This window comes from Cygnus atratus, chromosome 2 (assembly GCF_013377495.2).
Source record: "Cygnus atratus isolate AKBS03 ecotype Queensland, Australia chromosome 2, CAtr_DNAZoo_HiC_assembly, whole genome shotgun sequence".
Taxonomy (NCBI): Eukaryota; Metazoa; Chordata; class Aves; order Anseriformes; family Anatidae; genus Cygnus; species Cygnus atratus.
In genome coordinates this window covers 3,255,157-3,280,198 of record NC_066363.1, presented here as the reverse complement: position 1 = coordinate 3,280,198, position 25,042 = coordinate 3,255,157, and the positions used below count along the sequence as shown (strand labels likewise).

At 56.8% G+C, this 25,042-nt stretch overlaps 1 protein-coding gene across 1 annotated transcript; it reads left to right on the top strand.

The window, feature by feature from the left end:
* The first annotated feature begins 3,288 nt into the window (after positions 1-3,288).
* ZBTB47 (zinc finger and BTB domain containing 47) lies at positions 3,289-18,509 on the top strand. The gene is made up of 6 exons (XM_035554380.2): positions 3,289-3,915; positions 11,961-13,331; positions 16,750-16,897; positions 17,619-17,734; positions 17,890-18,034; positions 18,148-18,509. The coding sequence occupies exons 1-6, from the start codon at positions 3,913-3,915 to the stop codon at positions 18,507-18,509; spliced, it is 2,145 nt and encodes a 714-aa protein (XP_035410273.1). The 5' UTR covers positions 3,289-3,912.
* The last annotated feature ends 6,533 nt before the right edge of the window (positions 18,510-25,042 follow it).

The following is a 25,042-nucleotide window of genomic DNA, read 5'->3' as shown; positions in this document are numbered from 1 at the left end:
AAGCGGGGGGGAGGGGGGGGTTCCTCCCCCTTCCTCCTCTGAGCAATTTTTCCTTTAATATTTCGGTCTTCTCATCATTCAAGGGTTTTAAGTAAACTTCCTCATGCTGGCATCGTGGCGTATAAAAAGCAAACCTAATTATTACGGAATTTGTAGAAAACAGGGCCTGCAATCCAATAACAGCTCCTCTGGGAGCCGAGCCCTGGCTGTGGCTGGCTGCAGCAGCTCCCTGCGGGGGGGAGCGATGGGGTGCGGGAGGGTGCCTGCAGTCCCCTTCGCATCCCTGCCAGCCCAGGAGAAAAGGCCTTCGGGGTGGGATCCTCACCCCCCGAAAGGAAAATAAGTGTGAGGGGTGGGCTGAGGTGGAATGCACTCAGCGGGGTGAACCCTACAGCGTTTTGGGGCCAACCCCACAGCATTTTGGGGCCAACCCTGCAGTGTTTTGGGGCCGGGTGCCGACCTCCTCCCCGCCTCGGACCGCAGCTCCGGGTGGCCTTGGTGAACCTGATCCGGTGCCGTTCCGTCACCTGCAACCACTTAAATAATTTTATTATTATTTTTTTAATCCAGTTTGGAGTCAGGAAAAAAAAAAAAAAAAGGAAGAATTGGGGTCAACGCGAAGCGGCCGTATTTCAGCCGTCCTGTGAGAGCTCATCTGCTCGCTGTGGGTGTTCTCGTTGCGAGCGCCGAAGCGGGCGACGTTTTCCCTTAGTAGGGCAGGATCCGCGCCGCGGCCCTCCATAAAAGGGCCATAAAAGGGCAGCGCTTTCGGTGCGACCCCCGGGGCCTCCCGGCCTCTCCGGCCGTGTCCCGCCGCGGTGCTTCGAGCCCCGCCATCCTCACCCGAGCGCCTCCTCGGCTCCTTCTCCTCTCGTGCCTTTTGTTTCATCCCTCTCCTCCTCCTCCTCTCTGGAGGCTACAGGGAGAGAGGCCAGAGAGCCTCCAGGAATGTTCTTGCTTTCCCTATTTTTTTTTTCTTCTCTCTCTCTTGGCCTGATTTGATCCCTTCTTTTCCATAATCTGCGTGGTGCCTGCCCAGAAAATCAGCTGCTGAGTGGAACCCGGTTGCTGAGCCGGCAATACACCCCCAGCCTCCATCCCGCATCCCCCAGGCCTCCATCTTGTATCCCCCTGGCCACCATCCTGTATTCCCCCGGCCTCAGTCCTGTATCCCCCTGGCCTCTATCCTGCATCCTGTTGCTGTGCCTGGGCCTTCATTTAAGATTTGTGATGACCTTATGGGGTCACTTGGTTGCCATCTCATGGCCCAGTGCAAAAAATGAAGAGTGGGAGCAGCAGGAGATGTCCCCTCGCGGGCACCATGCTGCCTCGAGGTGGGCTGGGACCCAAGGCTGCTGCCATGTCACCAGCACCCCCCTGCCTCTGCTCCTCACCCACCAACACCTCCAGGGCTTCCCTTCTGCCACTGCACCCATGTCCCAGCGGCAGCTGAAGTGACCCTGGGGCTGGGGTGCCTCTGTGGTGTGCTAGGCCCCGCTACCCTTACGTTGGTCAGTGAGGGTGCGCACAAGGCCCTGATGCCTCCACACCTTCCAGATCCTTCCACCACGAGCATGGAGCTACCCCTTCAGAGACCCCGGCAGATGACCATGAGGGAAAAAAGCCCCCAGGAGAGAGACCAGGCGTGGTGCAGGGCCCCCTGTCTGCCTAAATCCACCCGGAGGTGTCTCCTGCCTTGAGGATGAGGAGCAGAAGAAGCGCTGTGAGCGGGTTCAGAGGATGCCCACGCACCACGAGGACAACCACAGCCTTCCCCTCACGCTCCCCGTCCCGCATTGCCACCAAACCCGATGGAATCACCTCTGCCATGCCACAAAACCACCCCACTGGGCTGGCTGGGCTCTGTGGGCAGAGCTGGGAAGTTGCTCCACCAAACCCCACGTAGGGCAGCGTTGGCCAACGGAACCAGGCGTGCTTCATCTTTTAGGAACGTTGCTCTCATACGACAGTTTTTCACCCAAAAGTGTCGCTGGTGGTGCCCAGAGGACACATCCCCTTGCGTTGGTGGCCATGGCCACCATGGGCACAGCTTCTCCCACACCATGGAGGAAAACCCACAGCTGGCAAAGGCAAGGAGCCCAGGTGAGGGGTTGGCTCAGCATCCCCCAAAAGGGCAGGAACCCCGTAAGAAGCCCACCAACACCACTCCAGGGCTTTGTATGGCCACCACGTGTCCCCCAGCAGCTGGTGGAGCTTTTGGAAATGCAGCCAGGTTAGGGGACACGCCATCCAGGCCATGCTTTCATCCCAGGAAAAGCTTTTTGATAGGGGGAAAGCTCTGCTTGCTTCCAATGGGATTTTTTTCCTATAGAGCAGAGCTGAAAGCAAGACGGGGGGGAATTAAAACCAAAAACGAACAAAATAAACCCAGGAAGCCGAGCGCAGGCGGGACGTGGCCGCGGCGACGTTGCGCACGGAGCCGAACACATCTGGAACAAGTTACGGCGCACGGCAACCCGAGTGCAGCCCAGACAAGTGCAAGACGTTACGGCATTGCCGCCTGCGGGGTGGGACGGGGGGAAAGGGGCTGCGGACGTGGGATGGAGGCACAGCAGCCCAGGGGGTTTGGGGTCACCCTGAGGGGGCTCGGAGGGGAGCCTTGGGGGTCCGCTGCTGCCCCCATGGCGGTGTTGTGGGGTGGGGGGACCAGGGTGGGGGTACAGGGGGACCCATGCAGGTCTAGGGGCAAAAGAGCAAAACCCCGCTTGGCACACATGGGGGGCATGCCACTCCCCACCCGTGACCCCCCCACTCCTAAAAAGCACCTTAAAAACCCAAAAGCACCTTAAACCCCCCCCCGACCCCAGACCCCTCTCCACACCCGGAGGATCCCTGTTGCATTTCCACGCTGGCTGGAGAGCTCTCCACACCCCCATTCCCCCCCCCTATTTTATTTTTATTTTTTTTTTAATAAAACTGAGCTTGCTGACCCCCCACACGTCCCCAACTCACCCTTTCACAACCCAAAACCCTCTTTTTATATATATATATATATATTTTTTTTTTTAAATCTTTTGAGGCCGGACCCCTCCACGGTGCCTCAGTTTCCCCCTCCGGGATGCTCGCGGTGCTTGGTGGGGTCTCCCCACGGGGGGTAGGGGGGGGAAAGAGGGGGGTCAGGGGAGGATCCTGGGGGGTCGAGGGGGGTGACAGGAACGGGGGGGGGGGTCCCGGGGGGGCTGTATGGCGGCGGGGGCCTGTCCCTTTAAGGGGGGGCAGCGGCGGCCCCAGCTGATGCTGCGGCTCCAATCAGCGGCCCAAGGGCTCTTGGCAGCCGGAGCCGCCGCCGCTCCGCATTCCTCCGTTCTTCCCAAAAGGGGCTAACATGGCGATGGGCAGGATGAGGTGAAGGAGCGAGGGAGGAGAGGAAGAGGAGAGGAAAGGGGGGGAGAGCAAAAGGGGCGAGAAAAAAAAAAGGCGGGGGGGAGAAAAAAAAGAAAGCGGGAAAAAAGGAGAAACGATAAATGAGGGGAAGGGGGATGCGAGCAGGGCTGGCAGCGCGGTGATTCCCTCCTCCCTCCGAAAAGGGGAAAGAGCAAAAAAAACTAAAAAAAAAAAAAAAAAAAGGCAGGAAAAAAAAAAAAAGGAAAAAAAAAAAAGGCAGGGAAAAAAGGCGGAGAAAAAAAAAAAAGCAGAGGAAAAAAAAAGCAGAGAAAAAAGGCAGAGAAAAAAAGGAAAAGGGAAAAAAAGCGAAGGAAAAAAAAAAAGGCAATAAAAAAGCAAAGAAAAAAAAAGGCAGAGAAAAAAAAAAAGGGCAAAGAAAAAAAAAAAAAAAGCCACCAAGCCAGCAACCCACCCAACCCACCAGCTCCTTTTTTTTCATGGAGAGCACAAACCCCAGGCAAGCGGAGGAGGACCGGGACTCCTTTGCGCGGAGACCTTTGCATCAAAATGGTAGAGCCTGCGCCCCCCCCCCTTCCTTCCCCCCCCCTTTATTTTTTTTTTTCCGGCCCCCCCTTTTCCTTCCCCCCCCCCCCCCCCCTTTCTCCCCCCTCGGTTGCTTCGCAGAGGCCCTCCCGCAACTTGCCCCGGCGGAGGCTGGGGGGGGGGGGGCCCGGGGGGGCTCCAAGGGCGAGCTGGGGGCTGCTGCATCCCCTTTGGGGGGGGGTTGGGGCACGGGGCGAAGGGGGGGCCGCAAGCAGCGGGCCCCCTTTGCACCCCCCCGAAATGGGCCGGGGGAGCTCCTTTTGGGGGGTTTTATTTTTATTTTTTGGGGGGGGGGGGAGGCTGCTGCTGCATGGAGGAGCCCCCCCCCCCTCCCTGGAGCGCAGCGCGGAAATGGTCTGCGTTTGGCTTTAATCGCGGGATAATTAATAATAATAATTAATTAACACCCCCCCCCCCCCCCCCGCATCACACCCAGGCCCCCGTTTGCATGGGGGTGCCCTGAGGGTTGGGGGGGTGGGGGAGGCAGGGAGGCTGCACCCCCCCCCCCCCGGGGTGAGGCCCGGCACCCATGGGCCGGGGGGAGGCCGCTCGCCCTGCTTGGGTGTGTGTAGGGGGGGGAGCTGGGGCTGGGGGCTGGGGGGGGGGGGGGGGGGTACTGGGCAAAATGGGGGGCAACTGGGAAAGTTTGGGAGCCCTCCCAGGCCGGAGGATCCCGCGGCGCTGAGAGGCCCGGGGCTCCCTCGGCGCTTTGGGTTCCCGGATGACTCCTTCATGTTGCCGAGCCCCCGCTGCGGGTGGGGGGCACCCAGCGGCCACCCCCCCCTCCCCCCCTCCCCCGGCCTCACCCCATGGGGAGCTGCTGCAGGGCTGCCCCCCCCTTTCTCCCCCCCCCCTCGCGGCACCCTGGCAAAACCCCCATTTCCGTGCCGTTAAAAATAAATAAATAAAAATAATGAATAGCGATGATAATAGGAACGCGGCGCGGAGGTGCGTGGCGGTGACCTATTTTCGCCAGCGGTGGTTTTCTTTTTGGGGTAGGGGCAGCGAGCAGGCCTTGAGCTGGATTCGGGGGGTGGGGAAATCCCTCGGGATGCGCCCGGCGACCTCGCCGTCCCCAAAAGCGAGCGGCTGTGGGGTTGCCCCCGTGCCCTGGCTCCCTGCCCGTCCTAACAGCCGGGGTCACCCGGGCGGCTTTTGGGACGCGGCGAGGGAAGCGCCGGCGGGGGGATGCCGGAGCCGGCCTTGCGCTCGTGAAAACCCCGTTGGCATCAAATCGGGCCCCAAAACCGTGCCTGTGTCCCCCGGGATGAGTCTGGGAGGTTTCGGTGGTCCCCGGCGGCGCAGATGGGGATGGAGATGCCGGAGCCCAGCTGGGTGGGGAGGGCGAGAAGTTGGGGGCCTGAAATTTTTCTTCACGTCGAGCTGGAGGGGAACGTGCTCGGCAGAGGAAAAATCCTCCTTGTTGGAAGGAGGCTGCTCGGTTATTCTTATTTTCGCTCCCGACCCGAGGTGCTGCGTTAGGGTTTGGGCTCGAATTGCCGGGGCGAGCAGCGGTGAGAGCTGGGGGGGGACCCCCAGACCCCCCATCTCACCCAGCCTCGGTGCTGTGGGAGCCTCAACGGAGGCAGGAGGCCGGGGTAGAGGCTGGCTGCGTGTCAGGTGCGGGACCAGCTCCTCCGTGGATCTTCTGGAGGAAAAGGGGCACAAAGCTGGGGCGCACAGCCCCTCACACGGGGACGTGGCGGTGCCTGGGCCCGACAGCTCTCTGCGTGGAGGCAGAGTCCAAGATTTTATTTATTTGTATTTATTTTGGCTTCAATGCTGTTACGTTTGCTTTGCCCCCCCCCCCCCCCCAAAAAGAAGAAATACAGAGCATCCGTAGGTCCCCTCGCTGCTGTTTGCATCCTGGCTGTCCCCAGTGTCCCCACCAGCGAAGCTGGGGACAAGCTGAGGATGGGCTCAGCACCGACAGCGCTGCCATCGACCCAGTGCAGGATCCGGCCCCCGCTGGCAAGGCGTCCCCCACCCTGTTCCCTTCCATCCTCCTGTCGGGGACACGTGGGGGCCTCGTCCCCATGTCCCCACCGCACCAACCACCTCATCCCGAGTTCGGACGCGGGGAAGGACCGCAGGCGTTGGCACCGCTGGGGAGCACGGGGGGCCTCGCGTCAGCCCGTTGGCCTCCCCGGCCGGGCAGGGAGGATGGAGGGAGCGGAGGAGGCCCAGTTGTTGAGGCCGGGTTCGGGGCTGAGCTCTGGGAAGGGCTGCGCTCAACCTTTAACCACGCCGGCAATTTTGTGGTCTGGAGTCGGGCTCGGGGAGCGCCGTGTTTTTAGCCGCAGGAGAGCGAATCCCAGAACCGCCGGGGCCGATCGGGGTGCGAGGCGAACCTCGGAGGTGTCGAGGGAGAAACTGCCGCCGCGATGCGGGGACGCGGGGGCACCTGCGGTCCTCAGCTCCCACCTGCGAGGGTCGGGGACCCTCGGTGGCACCCCCCGGTGTGGCGCGGGCAGGGTGACATTGCCACCCGCTGCCCCTTCATTCCACGGAGCCCGCGTGGTGCCTGATTTCTGCGGAGATTTCGACCTCTTCTCCGCCAATTCTGGGGCTGGGACGCGTGGGGACATCCATGGGGGTCCCGTAGGGGGGATGCTCGCCTGCTCCCCGTCCCCGTGACCCCGGTGCACGGCGCTGCAGGGCGATGCGTGCCGCGGTCCCGCTCGTGCCAGCACCTCGCGCCGGGGCTGGGCAGCGGCTGGATCCGGCCCCTGGCGCAGCCGCTTGGCCGGCAGCCCGGCCGGGGAGGTTAGTGCTGGGGTTTGTCCTCGTTTCCTCCCTTCATCTTCCCTCCGCTTGTTTTTCTCGGGCTGGGGAGGGAGGCAGGCGGCAGCTTTGCGTGTCCGTGTGTCCCCCACACCCTCCTCTTCCTATTTGGGGTCCCCTAATCCTCCCCCCCAGCCACCCGGGGGGCTCGCGCTTGGTGGCACGGAGCGTGTCCTCCCTGCCAAGGGGCCCCCCCTGCAGCACCGAGATGCTTTTGGCTCTGATTTGCAAGCAGCGGGTGCCTGGGGGACCCCACATCTCTGCTCCTCTGTGGGGTCCCCCCCAGCATCACCCCCATGGTTTGGTTTCACCGGTTTGCTGGGGCCGATGGTCTGTCCGTCCGTCCGCCCTTACAAAGCATCGCTGTGGCTTTGCAGCTCCGTGCGCGAAAGAAAAGCAGAAGGACGCCGGGAGGGTTGAAAAAAAAATAATTTTTAGTTTATTTATTTATTTCTTTTTAATACAAAAGCACAAGCGCAACCAGCCCTTAAGCAGCGGCTCCTGCTCCCCTGCGCCGGGGCCCCTCAACCCGGCCTCTGTGCGAGGCCCAGCCCCGGGGATGGGGGAAGGATCCGTCCCCGATCCTTGCTCCAGGACTGGTTCTGCTGCCCTCCAGGCTGCTCCCTGGAAATCGTCTTTGAACCAAAGTGATGAGTTTGAGGGGAAAAGCAACCGAAGGGAGGGGAAAATAAGCCCCAAAAGCATCCGGCTGTCACCAGCGTGGGCTAATACGCTTCTTTGTTGGCTCTTGGGGTGGCACGGAGGTGTTTTTTGGGGTGTCTGACACCCCGAGGTGGGACAGGCACTGGGAACATCGCTCCCCCACCCGCACGCATCTCCTGAAGCCATGGGTCGGGACCTGCCGTTGCCGAACATCCTCGCCCAGCCAAAAATCGTCCTGTATCCAACCAGGCGAGCCCAGCGACCCCTACCAACACCTCTGCCTTCCGTCTGGCTCTACTCGGGGTGGCCTCGAGCATCTCCACCGTTCCCAGCATCCTTCACATCTTAGGGAAAACACAACCTAGGGAAGGGACGGTGACGTGAAGGCCGTCGGTGGTTTGGGACCGTGCCCACCTCGTGGCCCCGCAGCACCCCGCGGGCGGGATGCCGGCGGTGGGCGCTGCGAGGCGGCCGCTGGGGCTCTGCCCGCCGGCAGCACGGCCGAGCTATTGTTTTCCCTTCCTGCTTGTTTTTCCGGACGTCCTAGTGAAATCCTAACCCCCCCCCCCTCCCCTCCTCGCAGCAGCTCCCGGCGAGGTCCCGCTCTGGGAGGGCACGCAGCGGGAGCGACGCTCCGGCAGCTTTCCGCCCCCGTTTATCCAAAAAATTGGGCAGGAACGGCATCGGGAGGAGCTGGAGCCCTGCTGGAGGTAGGGGACAGGCGAGGGGGCGGCGCAGTGGGGAGAGCCTGTCCCATCGCCGGGCTTCCGTGCATGGCCGCGGTCCGAAATCTGGTGGCTTCTTGGTTTTTTTTGGTGATGTTTAATGGCTTCTGGGGGCGTTCTGGGGGTGTTCCTTGAGTTTTTGGTGGTATTTCTTGTTATTTTTCGGCTGCTCGTCCTAGGGTGGCTTTGTTGCCAGGATCGTCTCGTCGTATTTAACTACCTGGCCTCAAACCTACGAGGAGAGGCTGCAGATCCCCTCCGAGGGTGCTGGAATTTGAGGGTGAATCTCGGGGATCGAACCCCAAAGCGCTGGCACCTGGGTCAGCACTGATTTAGCGCCGTGCCTTTGTGTCATTTGAATTCTGCAGAAATATGGGCTTAATGCTCTTCCTTCCTTGAGCAGAAGTCTGAGCGTGCCATTACGTAGGGATCCAGCGAAGCGCTTTCTCCCCAAAATGCAGCGTTGTCCAAACTGAAAATAGGACAGGTCTTTATATATATATTTATTTTTTGATGAGCAAGTATAAACGGCGTCCTGAGCTCCTTATTAAAGCACTTTTCCTACGTGCAATTTAATACTTAAGGTCAACGTTAAACGCTTCGGCGGGTGCAAATGATACCCAGAAGCAGGCTGCAGGTTTTCACGGGAGAGCTGAGTTTGGGGGATTTTCAGGGGGCTGAAAAACGTTAAGGAAATTCCCGAATTAGTCTCACAGCCACCTTTTGCGCTGCGGTGCGTGCGTGCAAGGGGGGTATTTAAATAACCCCAGTGCCTCTGTGGTTCTTGCTTCCTCATGGTGGCCAAATTTTGGCTCCCCGCGGTCCAGCGAGCATCAGCATCTGCAGTTCCCACCTCGCCCTTATCTCCTGCTCGCATCCTGGCTCCTGCGTCCAGCCAAGGGGCAGCAGCGAGTTTGCTTTGAAGGGGAAGGAAGGAAACGGGGGCTTGTGCGCACAAAAAAAAAAAAATAATAATAATAAAAAAAAATCCGTCGCCATCATAAAGCCTACGCGCGGCGGGCCCCCCGCTCGCCCCCAGCATCCTCCCCACGGGCTGTTTCGGGCCGGGGCTTTGGCAGCGATGGTTGGAAATGCTCTTAAAATAGAGCCGGAGGGAAGCGTCCGCGCGGGGGGGCTGGCTGCAGGCGCCGGCTGGCCCGGCGGGGTGGGGATTTCGTGGCCACGCCGCTTTCGAATAATCCTGATGGGGCTTTGCTCAGTGCCGGGGCTCGGTGGCAGCGCCAGGTGGTTTGGTGTTAGCCCCGGTTGGGTTTGGGAAGAGGGTGCAAGTGTCCTAGGGGATGGGGGGCACCCAGAATCGGGATATGGGGTTGGCGACGCAGCGTGGGGCTCGCTCCCACCACGTGGCACCACGTTGGGCCTCTTGCGAGGCTAAACGCCGAGCCGCCATCGAGCCAAGGCAGTGATGGCAAAAGTGGGGTTTTTAATGAAAACAGATACGTGTATTTGCAATCAGCCCGTGGGAAGGGGCTGTGGGATCGCCTCCCTTGTGTCTGTGTGGCCCCAGGGGGATGTTTGGGGACGAGGCGGGGATGTGACCCCCGCGGGCGCCTCGATGCCGCGGCTCGGGGCTTGGCTGGGGCGCCGGCTCTGGGCGAGAGCACGAAAGCATCTGAGAGCAATAAAGAGCAAAAACCCTCCTGCTGACAGGCCCGGGCTGAAGTCACCGGCGGGCCGCGGCCAAGACACGCATTGTCCTCGCCGCTGCTGGGACTGATTAGAGCCGCCTGGCAGGACCCGGCGCTGGGTGAGGGGTCAGCCCCCTTTTGCCAAAAACGCCTCGATCCGGAGCAAAAAGCCAGCTTTTGTTTTCCAGGCTGGGCTGCGACGCCGTCCAGAGGGCCCAATTTCCCCTGAATTGCCCCCATTTCTCCGCCCGCGCACCTCTGCCGGCCTCGTGGCATCCTGTGTCGGGAGCCAGGTGAGGTGCACACCGGCGTCGTGGATGCTGGAGGGAAAACCTGAATTTAGGGGTTTTTGGAGCAAGATCAAGGCGGGAGAGTCCCTGGCAAGCAGCAAAGTGCTCGGTTGAGAGCTTGCTGTTTCTTCGACATTCGTGGTGATTTTTGTTATATCATCTTTTGGCCATCCAAATTCCTCTCGTCGGCGCGTCGTTGGGGTTGGAAAACGGGGACGGACGGATGGATGGGGGGACAGACAGACGGGTGGGGGGACGGACGGATGGCTGTTCCATCTGGGATGCATCATTTTGTCCCAGATACACCCACAAATCCTCATTTTCCCACCTCCTTGCCCCGCTCCAGGCTGCGGAGCTGCATTTTTCCTCCTTTTCCCCAGGGCGTGAGCGCTTGCTGGGGCTGACCCGCGCCGGGGCCGGGGAGCCGCTGGGGGGTTGCGGAGCAGAAATTCCGAGAAAATGAAAAATTTTAGCAGGGAGGAGGAGGGATGTTGTTTGTTTGTTGAGAAAACAAAGAAAACACCCATTTTTTATTGTTCAAGCAGTTTTTCTTCATGCGCTTTCGCCTTTGGCTCACAAAAAAAAAGGACAAACAAAGTGCGTCTTGCTGGAATCCGTCTGTTGATCAAGAACTGCCGTTTGTCCCAGAAATAAGTGTCAGCCGAGGAAGTCCCATGGAGCAGGAGGTGCAGGATGAAGCTGCCCCTCTGCCTCCATCACTGCACCGCATCCCTGCGGCGGGACCGGGCGCGTCCACGGGGCTGGATCCGGATCCGTCCGCGCAGGTCTTCTTGGGTGCTTGGCATAGAAAGCAAGAAGGGAGCAGAGGGAAGAAAAGCTGGGGTCCCCGTGGGACAGGGGATGAGGGTCCTGGGGGGTCTGTGCTGTGGAAAATGTTTGTGGGTTGAAATAAATACCAGGCAGCACCAGCAGTGGTGTTTGCAGCATCTCCCGGCCTAGGGCTGCAGCTCCCAGACTTGAGTTTTATCAGGTGCTGCCTTTCCCCGGGCAATTAAAAGGAACAGACAGGCAAAAAAGGGAGAAAAAAAAATGTGTAGGTTATCCTGGTGAGTCCTGCTAAAGTAACTGCCAACGCGAGCCAGAGCATGTAGTGTAATTCGGTAATTTCTTTCAAGGGATGCGTGCTTGACTGGGATTTTGCTCGGGGTGGAGTAGGGTGAGGTGGTGGAAGAGCCACTGGGTTCGTCTGCATCTGCCCTGACCTCATGCGACAGGGAGGAAGAGGAGGAGATACAGCCCAGGGGCTGCTTTCTGGACAAAAACCCCACATTTGGTGGATTTTATGCAATAATGTTGTGGAAGTGGAGAGGTTTCAAGTCCTAATTTCTTCCTAGCTAGGAGGGATACATCTCAGCCAGCGCCTAAAGTTGGTGAACATCCCCTCCGGGGAACCCCATCTGATTCAGGAGGTTGAGGACATCTGGAAGTGTCCCCTCTCCTGTGCTGCATCTTCTGTCCATGGGCATGGAGGGCTGAGTCGTGCTTTGGCCACCCCCACGTGGTGGTGGGGTGGTCAGGCTGCCTCCTGCCCACGTTGAAGGGCTGTTGGCAAGGGCTTGTGTAGCTTCAGCCTGCCCTTGCGGTGAGTTTTCTCCTCCTTGGTTGAGTCTGATGGACTCAGATGGGTGGTGGAACGGCGTGGTTGGGCCCGGTGGTGGGGCTTCCTGTGTGGTAACTCCCAAGTTTTTTGGTTGGCGTCTTCAAGCTGGGCCTGGTGGTGGAGCTTCTTGGTTGGTGAAGGCAAGTTTAGCCTGGTGGTGGAGCTTCTCAGCTGGCCTCTGACATGGGACACGTGGACAGGGATGGGTGGCATGGCTGGGCAGTTTTTTTTCCTGAGGAAAGAGCCTTCGTGAACACTTTTATTTCCTTCCTCCCCACAGCTGATAGTCGAAAAGACGACTGACTACCCTTCGGCCGAGTACTCCCTGGTGGAGGATGTAGCCCTCCACTTCACGTGTTTGATGGACAGACTGAACGAGCAGCGCCTCTTTCAGCCGGACCTGTGCGACGTGGACATCGTGCTGGTGCAGCACAAGAGCATCTTCCCGGCGCACAAGGGGGTCCTGGCGGCCTACAGCCAGTTCTTCCACTCCCTCTTCACCCAAAACAAGCAGCTGCAGCGCGTGGAGCTCTCGCTGGAGGCCCTCACCTCCCAGGGCCTCCAGCAGATCCTCAACTTCATCTACACCTCCAAACTCCTCGTCAACTCCTGCAATGTGCAGGACGTGCTGAACGCGGCCGCCGTGCTGCAGATGAACAACATCGCCTCCTCCTGCCAGGACCTCCTCGACACGCGCTCGCTCAGCCTGGCCGCCGACATGGCCCTGCCCGCCGAGGGCTGCGCCGGCCCCCCGCCCTACTACTGCGAGATCAAGCAGGAGGTGGACGCCCCCCACCCCAAAATCTACGCCCGGGAAGGCAACGACCCCTACTCGGTGCGGGTGGAGGACGGGGCGGGTGGTGGGACACTCCCCGCGGGGCCGGCCAAGCAGTACTACAAGGAGGAGAAGGATGGCGGCCCCGGCGCTGTCTGTAAGATGGAGGGTGAGGAATCTGAGGAGGACCTGGACAGCCAGGGCTCCTACAACCGGGAGCAGATCATCGTGGAGGTGAACCTCAACAACCAGACCCTCAACGTCTCCAAGGGGATGGAGGGGAAGGCGGCCGCCAGCGAGGCGGCCGTGATGGGGCGGCCCGATGGCGACGGGCGCGACACGGAGGAGGACGGGGAGGAGGAGAACGAGGAAGGGGAGGAGGAGGAGGAAGAGGAGGAGGACGCGGAGGTGGGGGAGGAGGAAGAGGAGGAGCACAGTGAGGAGGAAGACCTGGAGGAGACGACAGAAGAAGAGGAGGACGAAGATGACGATGAAGATGCGTCGGAGGTGAAAAGAGAAAAGAGCGGGCAGCCCCGCAGGGGTAGCCGAGCATCCAAGGCCACCAAATCCACCATGGCCACCAGGTCGCAGGAGATGGCCAAGGCAGAAGAGGAGGAGGAGGAGGAAGAGGAAGGGCAGCGAGGGAGGAAGAGGAAGAAGGAGCAGGACGGGCTGGGCCAAAAGGTGAAACTGGAGGAGAAGCAGCACTACCCGTGCAAGAAGTGCCCCCGAGTCTTCAACAACCGCTGGTACCTGGAGAAGCACATGAACGTCACGCACAGCCGCATGCAGATCTGCGACAAGTGCGGCAAACGCTTCCTCCTCGAGAGCGAGCTGCTGCTGCACCACCAGACCGACTGCGAGAAGAACATCCAGGTGAGCCAACCTGGCGCCATCCCACTGGGGGGGGGGGGGGGGGGGGGACACATCCCACCATGGGGGGGACATCCCGCTAGGGGAAGGGCATCCCACTACGATGGGCATCCCACCACGGGGATGGATATCCCACCATGGGGGGACATCCCGCTAGGGGAAGGACATCCCACCACTGTGGGACATCCCACTGCAGGGATGGACATCCCACCACAAGAGGGGACATCCCACCATGGGGTGTCATCCCACCACAGGGATGGACATCCCACCACGGAGGGGACATCCCGCTAGGGAAAGTACATCCCACCACGATGGGACAGCCCACCTAGCATGGAGAACATCCCACCCACCTACACCCTGGGATGGGCTCCTGCTCTTTTGACCTTTTAAATACTTTTTTTTTTTTAAATACTTGACCTCCAATACTTTTGACCTTGCTGATGGCACATAGCGGACAGGAGGGACCCTTGCTTCTCCCATGACTCGTATTTAGGCTTGGGGGTTCCCACAGTGGCATGGGACTGGTGGATTAGTGCTGGAGGACTGTGGTTTCCCCTGGCCAGCTGGGTGGAAATGGGGTGTAACTTCAGGGGAGTAATTTTTCTTTGGGTTTATTCAGTTAATCCGCATAAAACATTGCGAGCCCCTAATGGAGACGCACTCCAGCCGGTTCCACCCAGGCTTAAAGCAATTTAGCTTAATTCAAAGAACTGCTGACATGAGTTGAAGTAATTGTAATCTGCCTTTTGTGCTCGTTAGCTCGCGTATTAGGAAATTTCTGAACCCACTTGACATCTGCGCGTGGCTCAGGCATGGCGTGTCCTTCACCTAGAGCTAACGGGATCTTCGTCTGCGTGTGCAAATCACCTCCATTAAATCAGTGCAATTTGGGGAGGGTAGATAGGTGTCCCAGTTGAGCAGCAAAATTACACATTCCTGCAGAGCCCTCCAACTCCTCTTCTGATCCCTAAGGAGCAGTTTTGCACAACGCCACTGCTACAAATAATATAAATCATGTCTTCTGTAGGGCTTTGCACATCATCCTTCCCATCAAATAGTGGGATTTTAAATGGTCCTGCAGCCCTACTGGGGGAAGGGAACATGGCCCAGATGCTGCTGAAGTCCTTTAAGGCTTATATCCCAAATAAAATGGGTGATGGAGCCATTTGGGGTGTCTTTCTGAGAAATTCATGGGGCTGAGGATGCTTTTTTTGGATGCGTTTGTGTTCACTGGCCCGGGACCAGTGAGAGCATCTCCAACACCCCCTGCCTGCGGGCTTGTGGCTGGTTCAGAGCCTGTCGTAAGGCAATTCAAAGTGGGTTTTCCCAGAGCGTTGCTTCATGCTCTTCTGCTTTCCTGCTGGATGACATGGGGCTATCATCCTCCACCTCATTGCTTTTTTTTCCTCTCCCCTTTTTATCCCTTTTCCAGGTCATTTCAGAATAGGGGGAACTGCGGCTGCCCCCGTGGTGACTGCCCTCAGTGGAAAGCTTGGCTCATTACCTTTTACTTAGTGAAGTATTTTTAATTTTATAAATACAAGACAAATTCACTCAATTTACTCCGATAATATTGAATAACTTTATTAATACACTGTGGAATTGTTTCTGGATGGAAATGAGATTTTTTTTTCAACTCTATACCTATACCGGACAGGTTTTATTTCTTGTTTTTAACCACATCTGTGGAGGGACTTTTCCTCTTATCCCATCCGTGTCAGGTGCTCTCTTTTGCTGACTAGTCCCCAAATCTCACCCATGAACTTTGCTCCCTGTGAACGTTGCCCATCACCAGCCATGGCCCTGCAGGCTCCGTAGCAGCTTTCCGGCCACCTGAAAAAGGATTCAGCCTTCGCTTTGTCACATTGGATCTCAGAATCTCTTTTGGCTGTCTCCAGTGTGGTTTTCCTCTTAACTTGCCAGAATTGATCTTATTTGCCTTGTCTTTTGCCTGAGGGTGCAGGGCTCTGCCCTCAAGGCAGCTCGGTGGCAGCCGGGGGCTTTCCTTCATCTCCCGCTTTCTCTCTCTCTTTAATTTTAATATTTCCCTGCAGCCTTTTCCTTTTTAAGTGGAGGAATGTGGAAGTTGTCCTGAAACATCTCTTAGAGCAGAGATAAAACTGTTCCGATCTGTAGAAATATTTACTTAGAAACGGCAAAGCTCAGAGGACTGCTCGTGCTGAAGTTCAGGCCTGCCAAGATGAGGAAGGCGAGCGCTGGGAATGCCTCTGTGACCCTCGTCGTGCCTCCCAGGCACCTAAATATAAATAGAGACACTGTGACTACATGACATAACAGTGTATTTTCCACGGTTCTGCAGCCTCATAGAGTGCAAAATTTGGATGAAGCCCATCAATGAGCTCCTCGGGGTGGGAGGAGGAGGTCGAGGCCGCGTTGTCTGCGCTTCTTCAGGCCCCGCCGTGAACCCCCAGGGGTTTGCTTGGCCGTGCTGTTGCCAGATGGCTCCTAGGCATCAATTAATTATTTTTCTCAACACACCGGCGAGCTGAAGAGACTCTGGTCCTGGTTGGACAAGAGGAGGATGAGTATCCATGTCCATTGAGGCTCAGTAAACAGTTTTGCCCTGATTTAGGCAATTCCCAGCCCTCCCTCGTACGGGGATGTGAGCTGAGCTCGTGTGGTAGCCATGGGCATGTGGTGAAAAGACAACTGCAGCCCGTGCCAGAGGTGAAAAAACAAGTCGTGGCAGCCAAGGTTACAGCTTTTTCTGGCAGTTTTCTGAGAAACATCAAACTTGGTGGAGCTGGAAGGAATCTCTACCATAACTTTAAGGGGGAGACTTTGCACGTGCTTAAAAACGTCACGGCGTGACATTGTGTTGTGTAAGTGGACGGGTTTTGGGGTCTGCTTTGGTCCATTAATGACTGTTATCTGAATTAATGGGTGTTAACAGAATTGTGGGGATTAATAGATATTTTCACAGTTTATGGATATTAATTGAATTTGGGGGATTTTCAGAAAACTCAGTTAGTGCTAAAGTATCCAGAATACCTGCCAAGGACTGAAGTCATTCTGCCCTGTCTTGGGTCTCTCTTTTCTCCCATATCCCTTGCAGCCTCCTAATGCTGAGATAGTGGGTTTTTTTTGGATATAAGGTCTTCATTGTGTGCAAGCATGAAAGGCCCAACTAGGAATGAGCCCCTGGTGCAGGAGGCAATGGGTATGGGAGTCTTCTCCACCCATTGTCTCCCTCGGAAAGGCATCGCCCCCTTCTCCATCCGATGGATAGAAATTTGAGTTTTGGAGATTTTTGACCGACGAGGTCTGCAGCAGACTTGGTGTTGTTATATTGGCTTTAGGTTTTGTTGATAATGTTGTCTTTCAATGAAGCAAAACCTCAAATGCGGCCATGCCTCGGGACGTTCCCCTGCCTCCCTGCCCAGCCCCTCTCTCGTTGCAGTGCGTGACGTGCGGGAAGGGCTTCAAGAAGCTCTGGTCGCTCCATGAGCACAACAAGATCGTCCACGGCTACGCCGAGAAGAAGTTCTCCTGTGAGATCTGCGAGAAGAAGTTCTACACCATGGCCCACGTGCGCAAACACATGGTTGGTGAGTGCGGGAGGTGCTGGGGCTGTGGGAGATCTCGTTAGGGTGCTCGTCTGGCATTCCCATGATGAAGGGCGTTTTTCTATTTCTGCCGTGTTGGGAATTTAGGGCTGGGCTAACTCTTGGTGAGCTTTCTAACGGCAAACAGAGGCATTGAGACTTGCCTTTTTTTATCCTGCGGTGCCAGGTAGTTAATGCTGAGAGTGTGTCTGCTCTGTACAGCTTGCTTTTGGAGCAGTTCTCTGCTGCAGAGCAGGCACGGCACCGGGGAATCTCATTTATTTTATTTAACCAGAAAAAAAAAAAAAGACTTCAGAAGTGATCAAAGGAGGGTTTGAAGTGTAACCATCCTTCCCTTGTAAAAGAGGATGAGCCTGCGCCAGCGCTGGGCTTTGAAAAGCAAACTGCACATGGCAGCGGCAGTCACATCCCTCAGGCTGGCTGCTGCTCCAGGCGCCAGAAAGGACCAAAAAAGGGATTTTTTTGCAGGCAGCGAGGGGGGTGTCCCACACTGGGTTGTTTTAAGGAGAGATCTGAAGGACAGGGGGCTGTTGGTGAGCCCCAAGATGTGTTCATGGGTGGCACGGTGCTGCCGTGCATCTTCTCAAGATGTTTTTGGGTTGGCCGTGGTTGGGCACCAGTTGTGGGATTTTGGGAGCTGTCACGGGACTGTTGGAGGTGGATGCATGGGGAGGGCATGTGACGCTGCTCGCCTTCGCTCCAGCTCACACCAAGGACATGCCCTTCACCTGCGAGACCTGCGGGAAGTCCTTCAAGCGCAGCATGTCCCTCAAGGTCCATTCGCTGCAGCACTCGGGGGAGAAGCCATTCAAATGCGAGGTAAGGTCCCTTCCCTGGGAAGTCATTTTTTGGCACTATTTTAGGCGGAAAATTTTGATTTTTGTGCTGCTCGCCCACGCTGCCGATTGGGCAGGGGTGGGACAGGACGCGGGGGTGTTCGAAGCACTCATTGTCCGCTCGTCCTCGCCCTGCAGAACTGCAACGAGCGCTTCCAGTACAAGTACCAGCTGCGCTCCCACATGAGCATCCACATCGGGCACAAGCAGTTCATGTGCCAGTGGTGCGGCAAGGACTTCAACATGAAGCAGTACTTCGACGAGCACATGAAGACACACACAGGTGAGAGAGAGCTCCTGGCTTGTGGGATGGGGAGCAATGGGGTGTGGGTGGCACAGATGGAGATTGGGGGGAAAGATCCGGCCGCCGCTTCTCACCCGTGCCCCCCAACGCAGGCGAGAAGCCCTACATCTGCGAGATCTGCGGGAAGAGCTTCACCAGCCGCCCCAACATGAAGCGGCACCGCCGGACCCACACGGGCGAGAAGCCCTACCCCTGCGACGTCTGCGGCCAGCGCTTCCGCTTCTCCAACATGCTCAAAGCCCACAAGGAGAAATGTTTCCGCGTCAGCAACCCCTTGGCTTCGGACACGGCCGCCCCCCAGCCCGCCGCCAGCCCGGCCCCGCTGCCCCCCGGCCCCGGCATCTCCCCGCTGCCACTGCTTCATCCCCTCCCACAGAGCCTCCCTCCTCCTCCTCACCTACCGCCACCACCTCCCCTGTTCCCTGCGGGGAGGATAAATTCCAATAACAACTAGGTGCCCCCCCACGCCCTGCACAGACTGCTCTGCCCTTCGGAAATGCCCGGGGAGCCATGGCTTTGCTTGCTCTCTACCCCCCTTCCTCCTCATTTTGGGGTTGTTTTGGTTTTTTTTTTTTTTTTTTTTTTTTTTTTTTTCATTTTCTCGCCTGTAAAGCCTTTTTTTTTTTTTTTTTTTTTTTTTCTTTTTGTGGAGAGGGGGAGCTGGGGGAAGCCCCTGAGGAGCGTGGATGCTTGGGGGGTAACCGTCCGTAAAGGTGCAGATAAAAGGCATCGCTCTCCGTTTTGTCCCAGCCGTCAGCCCCTGTTGCAGTCTTCCACCAGCAATCCCTGTCATCGGGAAAACAGGGAAGGGAAGCCTCTCCCAAAGGGACTTTTCCCACCGAGAGATGGTGATTTGACCCAGCGAGGGGATGGATGCCGACGTGCAGGTTCCATCGGCTCCGTCCCCAGCTGGGCTGCTCATCCCGACCCTCCCCGGCTTGCCCCTTCCCCGCGCATCGGCTTCATCTCCATGCCAAGAGGGCTGTGGGGCACGGAGGAACATGATGCTGCGCCATCCGGGGTGCCAGCACTTCCGTATTTATAAGCAGAAATCTAGCTAGTGGTGCTTGAATCCCTGTACTGTAAAGCTGGTCTTTAATCAGGCCCTTTCCCCGAGAGTTGAGGTGGGCACCGTGCAAGAGCTTCCCGCCGGCCCCGGTGGCCTGTGGCGAGTAGATGTCCCCATTGGAGAGCCATCAGCAGCCCTCGCCTTGTCTTCCTGCCCCAACACAGGTTTTCCTCCCCGATAGGCAAAAGCACAAACACCGGTGCTGTGTCTTGGGGCATCGGCAGCCAGCTGTCCCTTTGGTTTTGTGATTTTGGGGGGTTTCTTCTGGTCCCAGTGAGAGCCGGCTTTTGGAGTTTGCAGGGTGGCTTTGGAGGAGCTCAGATGGCCTCGGGACCAGTGGGAGGGTGGCTCCGGGATGGAGGAGCGGGACGCAGCCCGTTCTCGGCAGAATCAGCCCAGAATAGTGCCTTAACAATTCGAATAAACCCCTGACCCATGGGGGAGCTCCAGGCTGGGAGCTGTTGGGTCTCATCCCAAGGATTAGACCCTGGTCAGCCCAATGACGTCCCGTCCTCCAACTTCTTGCCATGCCAGGAAAGCCCACGTTACTCTACCAAGCTTCCCCTCCCCGTAGGGTTGGCAGCCCCTCGGGGGGAACCAGAGGGGACTGACATGCCCGTGTTGTCCCGAAAAGGGCTGCGGTCGGCTCGGTGATGCCCCACGGTGTGGGTTAGCACCTCTCTGGCCACCTTGTCCTTGCGTGTTCGCCTCCCAGTGAGCTGAATGATGTTGAAGTTGAGCTGGTCTTGGATTTCACTTATTCAGGCTGGCTTTGTGCCAGCGGGGGAGAAGAGGAATTGTGGTGTGGAGCGGCAAAGCCAGGGAGGTTTTGCTGTTTTCCTTTTTTTTTTTTTTTTTTTTTTTTTTTTTTTGTCGGACGCCAGGGGGTCCAAGCTGGGTCTCTTGCTGCTGTGATTTACCTTGGGGTGTCACGTGTTGATCTGACCATGGCTCTGCGGTCTCTCTGCCCAGGAAGGTGTCCCCGTTCTGGGTCGGGGTGACCTGGGAGCACCGCAGAGCCCCTGGCCTGGGCAGAGAGGTGCCGGGCAAGAAGTGGAGCTCATTGCAGCTGCCCAGGCCAGTAGATGTGTGTGGATGTGGCCAGGTCGTGGAGGAGGTGCTGAGGAGGTCTGATGGTGGTTAAGGAGGGAGAGAGGACACTGCAGGAGCCCCTTCTTGTTCACACCTCGGTCTGGGCGGTGTTGGGGTGCTGGGGAGGGTGATCCACGCCTGGCTCTGCGTGAAGTCTTTGTGCTTCGTCTTCTGGACCAAGCCAGCAAAGCTCTTGGGCATTTCTGAACCTGCCCCTGCGAAGCCAGAAGGGCTCATCCACGTGCTCAGGAGCTCTGCTGGATGGGGTTGTGCAGGGGCAGCAGCCTCACTGGGACAGGGGACTGCCCGTTGTCCTCGAGAGTGCCATTCGAGGTGACGAGTTAGGTGCCCGGTGTCCTCTGCTGGGTAGTGCTCCCCATACTCAGCGTCTCTGGAGGGCCGGCTTTTCTCATGGGTGTTAGCATGTTGCTGTTCATCCTTGTGCTGGCTCGGATCCTGTGGAGCTCAGTACCAGGGAGCTGCACCCCATTCCCGGCTGCCTTGAGCAGGGGGAGGATGCTGTGGCAGAGCTGCCCTGCCACGTCTGACCTCCTCAGGTGGGTGTCAGAAGCTCTGCTGCTCGCCTTCCTTCATGACCCCTGCGCTTACCGGGGCGGTGCAATGCTTTCTCCAACTCCCACCTGTGAGGGACGTGGGCACTTGGTTCTTGGGGCCATTGGCTTTTTGAAGGGACCATGACCCAGCCTGGAAAGTAATTGCTTTGGAGGCACTTTCAGTGGTACCCTTGGAGATGTTGGAGGGCCTCAGTAGAGTGGTCCATGCTGTCTCCTCCTTCTCTGCCTTCCAGACCCCTTTCCCTTGGGCTCCCTTGTGTTTCTTTTCCCTTGCACTTGGCATTGAGACAGGATGGGAGCCTGCACCCCAGGGAGACTTCACCTTGCCTGTATGGTCTTCTGTGATGGAGCCCATCAGCCTGCCTGCCTGGCAGGTTCTCCCCCCAAGTAAATCCCTACACCAACGCATGCCCCCTCGTACCGCTCACCTGGAGGTGGCTTTCCCCATCCCTGTCCCAGCTCATCCTCTCCCAGTGAGGACCTGTCCCGCTCAGATGTCACCAGGAGATGACAGCTCCTCCTCGAGGCTGATGAAGCCGCGTTGGGCTCAGGAGGGAAGAGCGGGTGCAGAGCACTTGCTGGCCCTCAAAAAACTTCTTGGTCCATGGAAAACCCGACGACTGCTCTCAACCACCTCCAGTCCCCTTCGAGAGCCTGCCCGGAGAGCCGCTTGGAGATGTCGAGATGTGACCATGCACACAGCACTTTGGAGAACCAGATCCCTGCTGCTCCCTCCCCTCTCCGAGGCCTGGGCAGCTCCCAGGAGTCCTACACAGCCTCCGAGCCCTTTTGTCTACGCCCTGACTCAGTCCCGATGTGTCTCGTCGTGTCTGGTTTTCATTAATACTAAGAGCTCAAAGGAGTCGCTCCCACGGCGCCTCGTCCCACATCCATCCCAGTCGGACCCTGTTGGCCCCCGTTGGGTTAGACGGGGCAGGGGAGTTGGGTCCGTTGTTTTCAAGCTTTTTATATTTTATATTATTATTATTTTTTTTTAAACTCTTGCACCTTAATCTCTCACATCCCTTCTTCGACAGACCGTGAGGGTGGAGAGGGGCTTGATCTCCATTGCGCGTACCCATGAGCAGACCGCAACGCAACGTTCGGCCGATGGCTCTGCCTGCGGCCCGGACCTGGCGGAGTTTTGGGTTTTATTTTCCTTTTGGTTTGAACTCTGGGGAGGGAGGGAGCCACGCAGGGAGGGTTGTTTTTGTTTTCTATATCCCAGGAGCCTGGTAGCACAGACCAGTTAGCCTCATTATGTCCATGAGGTATGGCTGGCCCTTTGGACCACAGCCATAACCCAAGTGCAGTGGGAAGGTGATGGATGGACGGACAGTGGGTGGGAACGGCTGTGACAGTGCAATAGAGACGAGCATCCGCTGCTAGACAACTCCACTGATTAAACTCTTGGTTCACCTGAAGTCAAGAGGGAAGGACAGATGGACAGACGCCCTTGGTTCACACGGACGGAGAGAGCTTCCCCGCACGCAGCCCCGCTTAATGACACACAACCGTGACGGAGTTGGGTCGAACTCACAAAGGAAGAAAAATTTTGAAAAACAGGAGAGAAAAAAAACAAAAAAACAAAAGGAAATAAGAACAACCTCAGTAGCATGGAACTTGAAGGAAGTGAACAAAACCCCAAGCACTTGCCTCAAAACTAGTTACTCATGCCTGGTGTTCGGCTCTGTATTATTTTGCGGCATTCAGTACCGGTTGCCCAAACATGCCAAGTTAAGAGTGTATCGGTGGCTCTACTAGTGTGAACAACCTAAACGAAGCACTTTATTCTGTATAGATAAGGGAAGACGGGGAGGGGAGGGGAAGCGTGGATGCTTTTCGGAAGCGTCTTAAGTAATGTTCTAGGAAATGTATTATTATTATTATTATTACTTCTTTTTTTTTTTTTTATGACCATGTGTAATCAATATATGTTTATCTTTAACGCCAAGTACAGCAGTTACTCTCTTTGGGACGGTGTGAGGAGGGGGAGGCTGAGGCTGCCGGTTTAGCCCATCATCACGGGGCCGCCAGGGCAAGGCATTGCCTGCTGCAGAAATGGGGCGACTCTTGCTGTGGTGTTGGCCCCGGTAATGTCCGGGAGGTCCCAAGAGGTGCTTCAAAGCTGCCTTCCAGGGCACAGCTCACAGCCAGCCGTGGCACCACGGCCCCATCCTGAGCCATCTTCTGCCTGGGGGTGCTGGAGCTGCTCCCTGGGCCACCGGCGAGCAAGACGAGCCATGGCGGGCTGTTCTGGGGTGTCCCTAGAGGCCAGGTCCTTGGCCGTGCTTTGAAACCTGCTTTTGGCCTCTCACCAAGGCACGTTCAGGGGTCGCTGAGCTCTGAAAGTGGTGAGAGGACAGAACTGGGCCTTTCCACTGCGTTCTCCCAGTCTGGAAGTGTTATGACTGTTACCAAAGAGGTTGCAAGTGGAAGGACTGAATCAATAAACGATTTGTCTTTTATAAAAGAAAGCCTAAAGCTCCACCACTTTCTTTGTTCCTATTGCAGGGTCTCGCTTCTGCTGTTGCTTCACACGTGTGGACTTTGTGTTGGGTTTGGTGGGAGGCTCTGTGTGTCTGTGTGAGGCAACTGGACTGTTGTGGGCCAACAAAAAAATAGCTTTTCAGGGAACGGTGATGGGTGGGTGGAGGACAGGGCTCGATGCTTACAGCCCCGGGGGTTAGGGTAGGTGAGGACTGCTCATAGGTCCTACTGGCTGCATGAGCTTTGGGTGAACTATGAGACGAGGCTTCCTGAGCACCTCTGTAGGCAGCGGAGAAACCGAGGATCCCATCCAAAGGCACGCGGCACCTTCATTGATTGGAAATGGAGCTGTGGGAACCTTGCCAGCTGATGTCAGCACCGATGTTGGGAAGCTAATGGAAGACGAGATGATTTTGCCGCACCCTTGGGATGTACCTGCCACTCTACAGCTAGCATTGCCTGGAGAAGATACCCGTGGGGACCTGTGCTGATGGAATTGTGGGCATCTCAACCAGGAAACCACGGGGCAGCAGCAAGGAGTGATGCCTCCCTGGGTGTTCCTGCTGGCGTTTCTTCCTTATGATTGCCTTTGGACTGAAGCCGCCTCTTGGCGAGGAGGTGGTGAACGTCTCCTGGCCAGAGTTTTGCTTGGCGTTGTGCAATGCTTCTGCCTTCCTTGGGCCAGCTCTGGCTTGCAGACTCTGAGAGTTGGCCCTTGTTGCTCAAGTGATGGGATATTTCAAGCTCTTCTTTTATAAAACTGCCTTTTTTCCTTTTATCTTTTCTTGCCCCGTGCCAGCGGTGGCGTCTCTCAGGGCTTCGTAACGGATGTGAACTGCACACGAGCGCTCACCTCCCGTTAACCATATCCCCAGTGGACAGCTGCAAGGTGAGAGGACTGAGGATGTGGACCGGCTTTAATCACCACTTCTCAAGCTGTTATTGACCATAGCAACTTAACGAGACACTGCAGTGCTCCCCTTGACTTCAAAGGGCCCATGTTTACCCCAGGAAAGCATTTTTTGAGAGCCACATGGCAGCCGGTGGATGGGGATGAACCCTGGTTTATGACCGAGCACCTACAGCTTCCTGTTCCACAGCCAGCAAGAAGTGCTTGAAGCAGAGGTATTGGGTTCCAGTCCCAGGCAGGAGGTGCTATCCCACCACTGTGTTAAATGACTTTATTTTTTTATTCTGGGTAAAGAATCTTTTCACTTCGGACACAAGCTATTCTACATTTGCCACCCAGTCGCCTCGGATTTATTTTTCTTGTGAAAATGTTTTATTGCTCTTCTGACATGATTGTCTTCCAAGCAGATTATCCTGCAAAATTGTCTTTACTTCCAAACATGTTTTAGTTTCTCCAAGACTTCATTTTGAGCAAGACAAATCAGCCAGACTTTTGATACTGTAATTTTCATTGCCACTTTCAGGGTGTTTACAAGGTTTGTATTTGTTCTTTTTTTATTGTCACCCCCGTTCACTGCATCATGAGGGCATGTAAGCATCCAGCTGGCTTTCCTCTTCCTTTCCCTAGGTAAGCTTCTAGTCCTCATATCTACAAGGAGAAACTTTAAGGATATGAACACTAAAGTTTCAGCTCATAAATGCAAGAAAATAAGAATAAAATCTGGGTCTCTGCTAGGACTCTCCATGGGGCTGGTTTGCTGGATGTGTTCATCACAGCTTTTGCTTGGTCCTTGTGTTTGGTTGCTGTGGACATTCAGTTACGGCTCTATAAGCACGCAGACAAAGGGAATT

What these genes read in the sequence shown, in the direction of transcription:
- ZBTB47 (XM_035554380.2), top strand. An exon ending in CGTGCGCAAACACATGGTTG is followed by an intron (nt 16,898 to 17,618) that starts GTGAGTGCGGGA and finishes CCTTCGCTCCAG; the next exon opens with CTCACACCAAGGACATGCCC. An exon ending in GCACATGAAGACACACACAG is followed by an intron (nt 18,035 to 18,147) that starts GTGAGAGAGAGC and finishes CCCCCAACGCAG; the next exon opens with GCGAGAAGCCCTACATCTGC.